Raw genomic sequence first — 13,897 nt, 5'->3', positions numbered from 1 at the left:
AACCCTGAAAAATACAATGACATGTAAAAAGTATTGTATACCATAGCCAAGTGGAATTTATCTCAGGAATGAACAGATGGTTCAACATAAAAAGTCAATTAGGCTGGGTGCAGTGGTCACGCCTATAATCCCAGGCCTTTGGGAGGCCGTGGCAGGAGGATCACTTGAGCCCAGGAGTTTGAGACCAGCCTGGGCAACATGGTGAGACCTCACCTCTACAAAAAAAATCATATTAGCTTGATGTGGTGGCACAAGCCTATAGTCCCAGCTGCTTGAGAGGTTGAGCGGGAGGATCACATGAGCCCAGGAGGTCGAGGCGGCAACTGAGCCATGGTTGCACCATTGCACTCCAGCCCAGGTGACAGAGCAAGACCCTGTCTTAAAAAAAAAAAACAACAAAAAAATCAGCCAGCCACGGTGGCTCATACCTGTATTCCCAACACTTTGGGAGGCCAAGGTGGGTGGATCACCTGAGGTTAGGAGTTTGAGACCAGCCTGGTCAACATGGTGAAATCCCGTCTCTACTAAAATAAATGCAAAATTCAGCCGGGCATGGTGGTGTGTACCTGTAGTCCTGGTTGCTCGGTAGTCCTGAGGCTCAGGAGAATTGCTTGAACCCAAGAGGCAGAGGATGCAGTGAGCCGAGATGGCATCACTGCACTCCAGCCTGAGTGACAGCAAGACTCCATCTCAAAAAAAAAAAAAAAAAAAAAAAATCAGGTAGAATTAGAAGGGAACTTCCTCAGCCTGATAAAGGGCATCTGTGAAAAGCACACAATTAAATATAATACTTAATGGTGAAAGACTGGATGCTTTCCTCCTGAAATCAGTATTCAGACAAAGATGCCTACTCTTAGCACTTCTATTCAACATTGTACTAAAGGTTTTGGCCACAGCAATTAGGCAAGAAAAAAAAGGCATCCAGGTAGGAAAAGAAGTAATACTGTCCCTATTCACAGATGACATGATCTTGTATAAAGAAAATTCTAAAGAGTCTAGGAAAAAACTATTAGAACCAATAAATGAGTTCAGCAAGATTGCAGGATACAAAATCAATATACAAAAACGAATATATTTTTATACACTTGTAATGAACAATCTGGAAGTGAAATTTTAAAAACACTTCCTTAGCCAGGCGTGATGTGTGGACCTGCAGTCCCAGCTACTTGGGAGGCTGAAGTAGGAGGATTGCTGGAGTTAAGGAGTTCAAGACCAACCTGGGCAACATAGCAAGATTCCATCTTTTGAAAAAACCAAACACCTCCATTTACAATAGCCTCAAAAAGAATAAAATACTTGGGAATGAATTTTACAAAAGAACTATAAAACTTGTATTCTGGAAACTTCAAAACATTGTTGAAAGAAATGAAAGAAAATCTAACTAAATGGATAGATGTTTATGTTCATTGATTGGAAGACCTGATATTGTTAAGATAGCAATCTCCCCAGATTAATCTATAGATCATCACAACCCCTAGAACTGCAGTTGATTTCTTTCTAGAAATTGACAAATTGATCCTAAAATTTATAAGGAGACTCAGAGGCCCCAGAATAGCAAAAACAACCTTGGAAAGAACAATTAGATCGGAGGACTCACACTTTCTTATTTCAAAACTTTCTATAAAGTAACAGTAATCAAGACAGTGTGCCATAGACATATGTTTCAACAGAATACAACTGAGAGTCCAGAAACTACCCATTGTGTCTGTAGTCTTCTGATTTTCAACAAGGGTGCCAAGACCATTCAATGGGGTAAAAATAGTCTTTCAACAAATGATGCTGGGACATCTGGATTGCCACACGCAAAATAATGATGTTGAATTCTTCACATAACATACAAAACTTTACTCAAAATGGATCAGAGTATTCAATGTAAAACCTAACATTATAAAATTTTTTTTTTTTTAGATGGAGTCTCGCTCTGTTGCCCAGGGTGGAGGGCAGTGGGGCAATCTTGGCTCACTGCAACCTCCACCTCCTGAGCTCACGCCATTCTCCTGCCTCAGCCTCCCGAGTAGCTGGGACTACAGGCACCCTCCACCGTGCCTGGCTAATTTTTTGTATTTTTAGTAGAGACGGGTTTTCACCGTGTTAGCCAGGATGGTCTCGATCTCCTGACCTCGTGATCCACCCGTCTCGGCCTCCCAAAGTGCTGGGATTACAGGCTTGAGCCACCGTGCCCGGCCTGTTTTTGGTTTTTTTTTGAGTAAAATATGAGTCATCCTTTTTTTTTTTGAGACAGAGTCTTGCTCTGTTGCCCAGGCTGGAATGCAATGGCATGGTCTCGGTGCACTGCAACCTCTGCCTCCCGGGTTCAAGTGATTCTCCTGCCTCAGCCCCCCAAGTAGGTGGGACTGCAGGTGTGCGCCACCATGCCTGGCTAATTTTTTGTATTTTTAGTATAGACAGGGTTTCACCATGTTGGCCAGGCTGGTCTCAACTCCTGATTTCAAGTAATCCGCCCGTCTTGGCCTCCCAAAGTGCTGAGATTACAGGCGTGAGCCACCGTGCCTAGCTATAATCTTTTTTTTTTTTTCTGAGATGGAATCTTGCTCTGTCACCGAGGCTGGAGTCCAGTGGTGCAATCTCAGCTCACTGCAACCTCCACCTCCCAGGTTCAAGCGATTCTCCTGCCTCAGCCTCCTAAGTAGCTAGGACTACAGGCACCTGCCACTACGCTTGGCTTTTTTTTCTTCTTTTTTTGTATTTTCAGTAGAGGCAAGGTTTCACCATGTTGGCCAGGCTGGTCTCGAACTCCTGGTCTCAAGTGATCTGTCTGCCTTGGCCTCCTAAAAGTGCTGGGATTACAGGCGTGAGCCATTGTGCCTGTCCTGAGCCATCCTTCTCCTGAGGAAAACATACTCTATCTTGAGAAAAACCAACAGACCTAGGAATAGAGTACCTAGGTTATACAGCAAGTATATGTTTAATTCTATGAGGAACAATCACGCTGTTTATCAAAGTAAATATTCTTCCTACCAGCAATGCGTGTGAGTTCCAGTTGCTCCACATCCTCACTAATACTCATTATTGTCTTTTTAAAAAATGTAAGCCATTCTGATAGATATCTGTTGTTACTGTTCTTTTGCTGTACAGAAGCTTTTTGGTTTGTCTAATTTGTCTACTTTTTTGTTGTATTTGCTTTTGAGTTCTTAGTCATAATTTTTTCTTTTTTTGAGACAATCTCGCACTGTCACCCAGGCTGAAGTGCAGTGACATGATCTCGGCTCACTACAACCTGTCTCCTGGGTTCAAGTGATTCTCATTCCTCAGCCTCCGAGTAGCTGGAATTACAGGTGTGTGCCACCATGACTGGCTAATTTTTTTTTTTTTTGAGGCGGAGTTTCACTCTCGTTGCCCAGGCTGGAGTGCAGTGGTGCAATCTTGGCTCACTGCAACCTCCACCTCCCGGGTTCAAGTGATTCTCCTACCTCAGCCTCCCAAGTATCTGGGATTACAGGCATGCGCCACCACACCTGGCTAATTTTGTATTTTAGTAGAGAGGGGGTTTGACTATGTTGGTCAGCCTGGTCTCAAACTTCGACCTCAAGTGATCCACCCACCTTGGCCTTCCAAAGTGCTGGGAATACAAGTGTGAGCCACTGTGCCCAGCTGTAGTGATAAATTCTTTGCCTAGGTATTTTTGTATTCTTATACATCATGTCAAACTTTGCTTTGCAAAGTAATTAAGTCACTTGGAAACAGTGTGATCACTTTAGGTCTTGCTTTTATTTTTTGTTAGGTGGATCTGAAGCAGTGCTGCCTTAGTCTCCTTGGACTCTCAGCTCCATTTCCTCAGCTCAAGTAGTCCACTGGGCTCTACCTCAGTTCTGCCTTCTCTTGCTGTGGTCCAGAAATTCTCTCTGGATATCAGAAAACAAAGGACAGTAATCCCTGCCAAGGTGGGATACAAACAAGGCGAGCCCCACGATTGCCCAAGCGTACTACCTGGAATGTCTTTTTCTGTTTTTTCCTTTTTCTTTTTTTCCTTCAAGATGGGGTCTTCCTGTGTTGCCCAGGCTGGAATGCAGTGGCGTGATCATAGCTAATTGCAGCCTTGAACTCCTGGCCTCAAGTGGTCCTCCCACCTCAGCCTCCCATGTAGCTGGGTCTCCAAGCACATGCTACTGTGCCCAGCATGGTATTCAGTGTCTTGAAACCACCATTGCATGTATTTTGACTGGCTCCTTTGGTTGTTTCAGGTAGAAGGGTCAACCTGGTCCCTGTTACTCCATCTTGTCTGTAAGTTGAAGGCCTTGATGTTTTTCTGCTTATCTCTTCATCATCTCCAGTGGTGGTAAAGTCACTCACGACTGCCATTTCCTTCAAGGGAGGAAACGTGCCAAGACTTTGCCCACACAATCCAAATTTGTCCTCATAACGATGCAGATTTTCTTTTTTTTTTTTTGGAACGGAGTCTTGCTCTGTTGCCCAGGCTGGAGTGCAGTGGCACGATCTCGGCTCACTGCAACCTCTGCCTCCTGGGTTCAAGCAATTCTCCTGCCTCAGCCTCCCGAGTAGCTGGGATTACATGTGTGTGCCATCACGTCTGGCTAATTTTTGTATTTTTAGTAGAGACGGAGGTTTCACCATATTGGCCAGGCTGGCTCGAATTCCTGACCTCGTGAGATTAGAGGTGTGAGCCACTGTGCCCAACCCCAGTGCAGATTTTTTTAGTCTCAATCTCTATTTGACAGCTAAAAAACTGAGGCCCAGACAGGCCTGTTGGCATATATTGCTTCCTGGAGCTCCACAAAGCTCTCAGTGTCTTGCTGCATAGTTGCTAGGGGAGCTGCCTGACCTGCACAGCAAGTCTCTGGCTCTTCATTCCTTAAGGAAAAGTCCCGCGTGCAGCCTGGCTTTTTATGTATACACACACACACACACACACACACAATGCTGGCTTTATTTGGCATGCACACATGCCTAGGTCTCATCCAGTCACTTGACATCCGAGTGAGACATGGAGTAGAATGGCTGCTAGGTCAGAGATCAGTGGTCAGTTACCCAGGCCTCTGATTCCAAGTCCAAGGCTCCTTCCCCAGACTCAGACCCACACACTAGGTGGTGGTGATAAAGATCAGGACCCAGGAGTGGGTGGTACTCAGTCCTCACTGTGCTTAAAGATTCTGTGATTCTATCTCTTCTCCTGTAGATCATTTGGATCACTTTCTAATAAAATTCTAACTTTCCTGATAATTCTCCAATATGTCCAAGACTGTAAATACTGATTTCCTTTCATGAAATTGTCCAAACAGCTGCAACCCTTGGTGCACAGTATGATCTGAACCTGGGACACAGCAAGACCAGAACCATGAACCATGATGCCTCGCTTGGGAGATGACATGTGCAAGGTAACCTGTGGTGCTGTGTGACCACAGAAGTGACCACTCTACACTGTGAAATGAATTTCTGCATGGGGGATATATTAGGGTTCTCTACAGGGACAGAACTAATAGGAGATATATATAATATATATGTAAGTTTATTAAGTATTAACTTACACAATCACAAGGTCCCACAGTAGGCTGTCTGTAAGCTGAGGAGCAAGGAGAGCCAGTTCGAGTCCCAAAATTGAAGAACTTGGGAGTCCAATGTTTGAGGGCAGGAAGCATCCAGCATGGGATAAAGATGTAGGCTGGGAGGCTAAGCCAGTCTCATCTCTTCATGGTTTTCTGCCTGCTTTATATTCGTTGGCAGCTGATTAGACGGTGCCCACTTGATTAAGGGTGGGTCTGCCTTCCCCAGCCCACTGACTCAAATGTTAATCTCCTTCGGCAACACCCTCACAGACATATCCAGGATCAATACTGTATCCTTCAATCCAATCAAGTTGACACTCAGTATTAACCATGACAGGGGGAATGAGATGACACAAAGGATCCCTTCTGGCTCTCATGTTCTGTCACCACCTACTTCAGGAGAGAGATGCACAATGCAGGGAGGATGAAAGTTAGAAGGAAAAGGCAAGAGAAATCAGGAGGGTTTGGTATTCAATGCGTGTTCATTTATTTTACACTTACAAAAGAAATCGCCCACCCCTTTGCCCCATTCCCCCAAAACAGTCTCTTTTTACAAACATTTAAAAATTAAAACCAAATGAAGATAGACAAGTTAATTTCAGTACAATTATTTTTCAGTGTAGCTGTCATAATTAGAGTTTAAATTTCCTACAAGTGACCAATGTCCAAGTGACTTATAGGGAAATCCTGATTATCGGCCAGAGGAAATTCCATATTACAAGTTAGCAAATTCTAGTACAAAAATAGTCCGTGTGTTGGAACAGCTTTCCTTTTACATAGGTCTCAGGTCAGTCTGCTGACTGCATAATACCTAACGTTTCCAGATTCTCTCTCACAAATGGCTCAATCGTCACCGCTGAAGCAGCATGGCACCTGCAGCAGCAGGGGCTAGTGTCCACCTTGGGGCCGTGCTGGAGACGGCAGGCCTGGGAGTGCCTTGCTGGCCCCAGGGCACCTGGGCAGAGCTCCAGCCCTAGCTCCGCACGCGGGGCTAGGAGGGAGGGACAAGCTTCCCCCTCCTGAGGCAATGCCAGGCCCAGGACACAGGGCACATCTGCCCAGGGAGCTGGGCTGGCGCTGGTGCAGGACAGCACATCTCCTGCCAGTGTCTCCTCCCCCTACAGCCTGGTCAGGTGAGAGGTGGCCCGGCGTGTCATCAGCGGCGAGAGTGTGGCCCTGCCCTTGCTGCAGCCAGGGCAGGCCGGGGCAGGCTACTTGTCCCTCAGGATGTCGAGCTGTTCCTGACACTCGGTGAAGAGGCGCTGGAATCGGAGGTTCTGCCCGATGACTGGCAGCAGCTCCTTCAGCAGCTCCCTCTTCCGCAGACCCTGTGGACAGAGTGACAGCTGAGTGCAAGTGTCAGTGAGGAGACCTAGATTGTGGGGACTTTCCTGGCCTGGCAGAGAACCTTGTGTCTGCTCACAGGAGAAGGAAAGAACAACTCCTCTGCAGGTGAGAAACTGTGAGAGAGCTGTGGGGCAAATGTGCAGGATGAAGTGGCAGGTGGAGTGGGAGCAACACAGCGTGGGGATAAAGGAGGATGAGACCAGTGCTCCTCCATCTGTGGGCACAGTCACTTACAGTGACTAAGCAGGGCCCTGATCATCCAGGGCAGGATGAGAGTAGAACATCAAGGCTTAGGGTCAGGTGGCTGGCCATTCAGGAGGGGCTGTTCCCTCATGCTGATGTTTGCCAGGGGTTTGGGGTCAAGCCCCAGGGCAAGGACATGCCTGGGGGGCACTGACTGGCTTTAGTTTTCCAGTAAAACAAATGAGGTACCAGTATCCCCTGATGTGGAGGATGTTTGGATGCTGACGAAACTATGTTTAGTTGCCCAAACATCCTCCACGTCAGGGCATATTGGCACACCACAGTCTGAAACAAGCATTGCCAGTTGGGGTCTCTGCTGCACAGACCAAAAGAGCAGACTCCTGAGCAGTACGGCTGCTCCAAAGGGAAAACTACCAGTCAGACAACTTTAACACTGGAAGAGAAGGCCTAAGATCTTGAATTAACAGTGACAGATACACTTGCAACAAGACTAGAAGTGACAGTAAAGAACAAGTGTAAATACGAGGTTTGAGTAACACAGAAGTTGTTAGAGATGGGATAAGCAGGAGAATGGCTGCTGCTGACAACCAACTTTGATGGAGAAGCAGCCCACGCTCCAACAGGGAGGCTCTGACACCAGAGTGCTGTAGTCAGACCAGAAATTGTATGGTTTTGCAAAGCCTGAAATGTTTACTATCTGGTCCTTTACAGAAAAGTTCGCGAACTCCTAAAATACATCATGTTTTCTGACTAAAATAATTGAGTAAAACTCACAAGTCAAAGGGGAATTCAAATTAAGTGAAATTAAAAATGACTTACAAGAGAATGGTTAAAAAAAAAAACACAAAATACTCCAAAAGTGGTGAGACTCAGCAAAAGTGGGCACTTTAGAGGCATTTAGAAACAACAGCTTATACTGTATTAGAGAACATGAAAGAATGACAAACCAAGACTCCAACCTAAAGCCATCAGGGGAAAGTAAAAAAAAAAAAAAAAAAAAAAAAACAAAAAAAAAAAAAAAAACACGAAAAGAACCCCATTTTTTTTTTTTTTTTCTTTTTTTTTTTTTTTGAGACGGAGTCTCGCGCTGTGTCACCCAGGCTGGAGTGCAGTGGCGCGATCTCGGCTCACTGCAAGCTCCGCCTCCCAGGTTCAGGCCATTCTCCTGCCTCAGCCTCCGAGTAGCTGGGACTACAGGCGCCCGCCACCACGCCCGGCTAGTTTTTTGTATTTTTAGTAGAGACGGGGTTTCACCATGTTAGCCAGGATGGTCTCGATCTCCTGACCTCGTGATCCGCCCGCCTCGGCCTCCCAAAGTGCTGGGATTACAGGCTTGAGCCACCGCGCCCGGCCAGAACCCCATTTTTTAAAAAAGGAGATAATAAACATTGAAATAAATAAATAGAAAACAAAGATTTAATAGAGAAGATTTATAAAAACAATTTTATTTTATTTTTTTTGAGACAGGGTCTAGCTCTGTTGCCCAGGCTAGAGTGTAGTGATGCAATTGTAGCTCACTGCAGCCTCAACCTCCCAGGCTCAAGTGATCCTCCTGCCTCAGCTACTCGAGTAGCTGGGACTATACGTGTGTGCCACCATGTCTGGCTAATTTTTATATTTTTAGTAGAGTGGGGTTTCACCATGTTGGCCAGGCTGGTCTCAAACTCCTGAGCTCAAGTGATGCTCCTGCCTTGTTCTCCCAAAGTGCTGGGATTAAAGGCATAAGCCACTGTGCCTGGCAAAAGTCATTTCTTGAAAAGACTAATAGAGAAACGTCCGGCAGGATTAATCTAGAAAGAGAGAAAAAGCTTAAAGAAATAATATTAGAAATAAAGAAGAGACATACCTACAGATATAGAAGAAAGAAAAAGTTATGATTACTATCAACTTTATGCTAAGAAATTTGAACATTTAGAGAAAATGGAGAGATTCCTAGAAAAATATAATGTATCAAAACTAGCTCACAAAGAAATAGAAAGGAAGAGTTAATTATTACCACAAAGAAAACATCAGGAATACTATTTTAAAACTGACATCTAAGAAACTTCCAAGGATGAGATTTTCTCTTTGTCTTTCTCACAGTTTGACTATAATGTGTCTCAGTGCAGGTTCCTTTGGGATTTTCCTGCTTAGAGTTCACTGAGGCTCTTGTATTAGTAGATCCACATCTTTCCTCAAATTTGGAAAATTTCAGCCAGTATTTCTTCAAATACTCTCTCTCTCTCTTACACTTCCAGAACTCCCATTATGGATACATGGGTATACTTGGATGGTGTCTGATAAGTTTCTTAGACTCTGTTTGCTTTTATTCATTCTATTTTCTTTTTGCACCTCATACTTGACAGTTTCAAATGACCTATTTTTAAGTTTGCTGATTCTCCCTTTTGCCTGCTGGAGTCTGCTGTTGAACCCTTGTAGTGAACTTTTCAATTCCGTTATTGTATTTTTAAACTCCAGATTTCTGTTTAGCTCTTTTTTTTTGGAATTTCTATCTCCTTGTTGATACTCTCATTTTCTTTTTTTCTTTTTTCCTTGAGATGGAGCCTCGCTCTGTTGCCCAGGCTGGAGTGCAGTGGCGTGATCTTGGCTCACTGTAAGCTCTGCCTCCCGGGTTCACACCATTCTCCTGCCTCAGCCTCCCGAGTAGCTGGGACTACAGGCGCCAGCCACAAAGCCCAGCTAATTTTTTTTGTATTTTTAATAGAAACAGGGTTTCACTGTGTTAGCCAGGATGGTCTTGATCTCATGACCTTGTGATCTGCCCGCCTTGGCCTCCCAAAGTGCTGGGATTACAGGCATGAGCCACCGTGCCCGGCCCTCATTTTCTTTTTTCTTTTCTTTTTTTTTTTTTGAGACGGAGTCTCGCTCTGTCGCCCAGGCTGGAGTGCAGTGGCGCGATCTGGGCTCACTGCAAGCTCTGCCTCCCTGGTTCAGGCCATTCTTCTGCCTCAGCCTCCTGAGTAGCTGGGACTACAGGCGCCCGCCACCTTGCCCAGCTAGTTTTTTGTATTCTTTTGAGTAGAGACGGGGTTTCACTGTGTTAGCCAGGATGGTCTCTGGTCTCGATCTCCTGACCTCGTGATCCGCCCGTCTCGGCCTCCCAAAGTGCTGGGATTACAGGCTTGAGCCACTGTGCTCGGCCTCATTTTCTTTATATATAGTTTTCCTGATTTTGTTTAGTTGTCTGTATTCTCCTTGAGCATTTTTTAAGACATTTATTTTAAAGTCTTATGTCTGCCGGGCACGACGGCTCATGCCTGTAATCTCAGCACTTTGGGAGGCCAAGGCGGGCAGATCACTTGAGGCCAGGAGTTTGAAACCAGCGTAGCCAACATGGTGAAACCCAATCTCTACTAAAAATACAAAAATTAGGCCAGGCACGGTGGCTCATGCCTGTAATCCCAGCACTTTGGGAGGCCGAGGCGGATGGATCACTTGAGGTCAGGAGTTCGAGACCAGTCTGGCCAAAATGGCGAAACCTCATCTCTACTAAAAATACAAAAATTAGCCAGGACTGGCCTCAGGTGATCCACCTGCATTGGCCTCCCAAAGTGCTGGAATTAAGGCATGAACCACCACACCTGGCAGTCCTTTTACTTTTAAGCTATTATATTATTACATGTAAGCTGGGTTTCTTATAAGCAATGTACAGCTGGTTGTTTTAAATCTGATCTGATAATCTATGCTTTTTAATTTAGACTTATATTTAATGATTATTGATATATTAGGGTTTAAATCTACCATCCTATGTATCTGTTTTGCTGCCTTCTTTTGAATGAATTTATTATTTTTCTATCATTCCATTTTGTCCATTTGTTAGCTTTTTAGCTATAGTTCTTTTCACTGTTTTGGGATTTGCATGTGTATGTGCATGAGTTTTATGTTTTGGTTTTTTTTGGTGGTTGCTCTAGGGCATATAACATACAGTATATAACATACGGTACATGGCTTTACTTATCGTAGTCTGTCTTCAACTATTATGATATCACTTTGCATAATGTGTAAAAATCTTCTAATGGTATACTTTCATATCCCCACTCCTGGCCTCTGTGATACTGCTGTCTGCTGTCATGCCACTTCACTTCTACATATGTTATAATTACAAACTACATTTTCATTATTTGGCTTAAAAAGGCAGAACTCTTTGACTTTTTTTTTTTTTTAAGACAGGGTCTCATGCTCTGTTGCCCAGGCTGGAGTGCAGTGGCATGATCTTGGCTCACTGCAACCTCTGCCTCTCAGGTTCAAGCAATTCTCGTGTCTTAGCCTCCTAAGTAGCTGGGATTACAGCTATGTGCCACCATACCCAGCTAATTTTTGTATTTCTAGTAGAGATGGGGTTTCGCCATATCGGCCAGGCTGGTCTTGAACTCCTGGCCTCAAGTGATTGGTCCACCTCGGCCTCCCAAAGTTCTGGGATTACAGGCGTGAGCCACCGTGCCCAACCAGAACTTTTTTACATTTTGACATTTAGATTAACACTTTTGACATTTAATTCTTAACCCTTTGGAGGTATATTTTTATGAACTGAAGATCTACTTCTCAGTTACATATAAATAACCAGTTTGCCAAACTCCATTTATTATTGAATAGCTCGCCCCAATTTTCCCCACTGTATCTGTTTTGTCTTCTCGCTCATATAGCAAAGTGTCTAAATTATCCCTGCTTCATAATAAACCCAAATATCTGGTAGCATAGTGAATGTCTTAACTATTCTTGGCTTTCTACACCTACGTATAAATTGTAGAATTAGCTTGTCAAGTGTCACTGAAACCTCTAGCTGGCATTTGATTAGAGATGCATTGAGTCAGCAGGTCTATTTAGAAATGGTTGGCATCTTTACTGTACTGCACTTTCTCATCATTTGTCCAGGTTTTCTTTAATGACTTTAAGTAAACGTTTATAATTCTTAGCATATAGGCTATGCACATCCTTTGTTAAGATTTATTCTTAGATACTTTATTATTCTCAAAAGAGACAATCTTGAAAGTGGCGAGAGAAAAGTGACTCATGAGAGGAATTTGAAGTTTGTGAAGAACTACATGCACAATTGCTGGCTTCAAGAAGATGGAGGAGGCCGGTGGAAAGCTAACAAGGAAATGAATTCTGCTATTCCAATAACGACTGAGCTTGGAAGAGGACCTTGAACCCTAGGTGATCTCATCTGGTCAATAATTTGAGTAGAGAACTCAGGAATCACTGCAAAAGCAAACCAGGAAAACCGAAAGAAATTACAGATCCTTTGAAAGAAGTGGCAGGCTGCTATAAATTCCACAAGACAGGTGAAAAACTCTGGTGCTCTCTCAAAAGTGCCACCTACTGGCTGGAGGCCAACCAACTCAGGACATTACAGCAAGTCATAACAGAACAACCCTACTCCAAGGAAGGACAAAAACAACAGCTAATTCCACTGCCTGCAACATCCTTGCTAACCAGCGGTCCCGAGTGTGTCCACGTGATAACTTCACTGGTAGCACAACCAGCATTTGAGAAAGCCGGCACACTAAACATATCTACAAACAAGGACTCTCACAGAGTCTACTCCATTCCCCTGGCACCTCCACCACAGCAGGTGCTGGTTATCTACAGCTGGGAGACCTAAAGATGGATCACATCACCAGATTCCTTGCAAATGTTCCCCAGCATCAGCCCAGAGCCAGGTAGCCCCACTGGGTGGTTAGACCCAGAAGGGCAATAATAATCACCGCAGTCTGGAAGTAACCAAATCAAGGGATTACCCTGTGGGACAAAATAATCTGAACAGCAGACTCTGAGTTCCAGATTTTTCCACTGAAGTGTTCTACCCAAATGAGAAGTAATCAGAAAAGTAATTCTGGTAATAAACAAGGTTCTATAACACCTCCAAAAGACCACACTAGCTCCCCAGCAATGGATCCAAACCAAGAAGACCAATTACAAAGTACATTTTCATTATTTGGCCTAAAAAGGTAGAACTTTTTGGTTTCTTCTTTTTCTTTTTTTTTGAGACAGGGTCTTGCTCTATTGCCCAGGCTGGAGTGCAGTGGCATGATCTCTGAATTGCCAAAGAATTCAGAAGGCTGATTATTAAGCTACTCAAGGAGATACCAAAGGTGAAAATCAACTTAAAGAAATTTTTAAAAATATATAGGATATGGATGAAAAATGCTCCAGAGAAATCGACATCATAAAGAAAAAAATCAAAAAATCAAAAATCGAAGCTTCTGGAAATGAAAGACACACTTGAGAAATACAAAATGTACTGGAAAGTTTCAACAATAGAATCGAAGAAGCAGAAGAGAGAACTTCAGAATTCAAAGACAAGACTTTGAATGAGACAAAGACAAAGAAAAAATAATTTTTTAAAAAAATGAACAAAGCCTCCAAGAAATTTGGGATGTTAAATGGTCAAACCTAAGAATAAAAATAAGTGGTATTCCTAAGAAGAGAAATCTAAAAGGTTGAAAAACATATTTGGGGGATAGTTGAGGAAAGCTTCCCTGACCTTGCTAGACATCCAAATACAAGAAGCTCAAAGAACACCTGGGAAATTTATCACAAAAAGATCATCACCCAGGTACACAGTCATTAGGTTATCTAAAGTCAAGACAAAGGAAAGATTCTTAAGAGCTGTAAGGCAAAAGCATCAGGTAACCTATACACAAAAGCCTATCAGATTTTTTTTTTGAGACAGAGTCTTGCTTTGTCCTCCAGGCTGGAGTACAGTGGTGCAGTCTTGGCTCACTGCAATCTCTGCCTCCCGGGTTCACGCAATTCTCCTGCCTCAGCCTCCCGAGTAGCTGGGACTACAGCTGCCTGGCACCAGGCCTGGATAATTTTTGTAT

At 43.9% G+C, this 13,897-nt stretch overlaps 1 protein-coding gene across 8 annotated transcripts in view; it reads right to left on the bottom strand.

Moving 5' to 3' along the window:
- Positions 1 to 5,985: 5,985 nt before the first annotated feature.
- LOC101017878 (protein HIRA) overlaps positions 5,986 to 13,897 on the bottom strand; it is a 100,986-nt gene continuing 93,074 nt past the window's right edge. For all 8 annotated transcript variants that reach the window (XM_003905213.4, XM_009216780.3, XM_021921355.1 and 5 more), the window contains one exon: positions 5,986 to 6,850. In XM_003905213.4, the coding sequence (XP_003905262.1) occupies positions 6,734 to 6,850 (117 nt within the window). In that variant the 3' untranslated portion in view covers positions 5,986 to 6,733. The remainder of the gene's footprint in view (positions 6,851 to 13,897) is intronic.

This window comes from Papio anubis, chromosome 16 (assembly GCF_008728515.1).
Source record: "Papio anubis isolate 15944 chromosome 16, Panubis1.0, whole genome shotgun sequence".
NCBI classification, from domain to species: Eukaryota; Metazoa; Chordata; class Mammalia; order Primates; family Cercopithecidae; genus Papio; species Papio anubis.
This window is presented reverse-complemented; position numbering and strand designations above follow the sequence as displayed.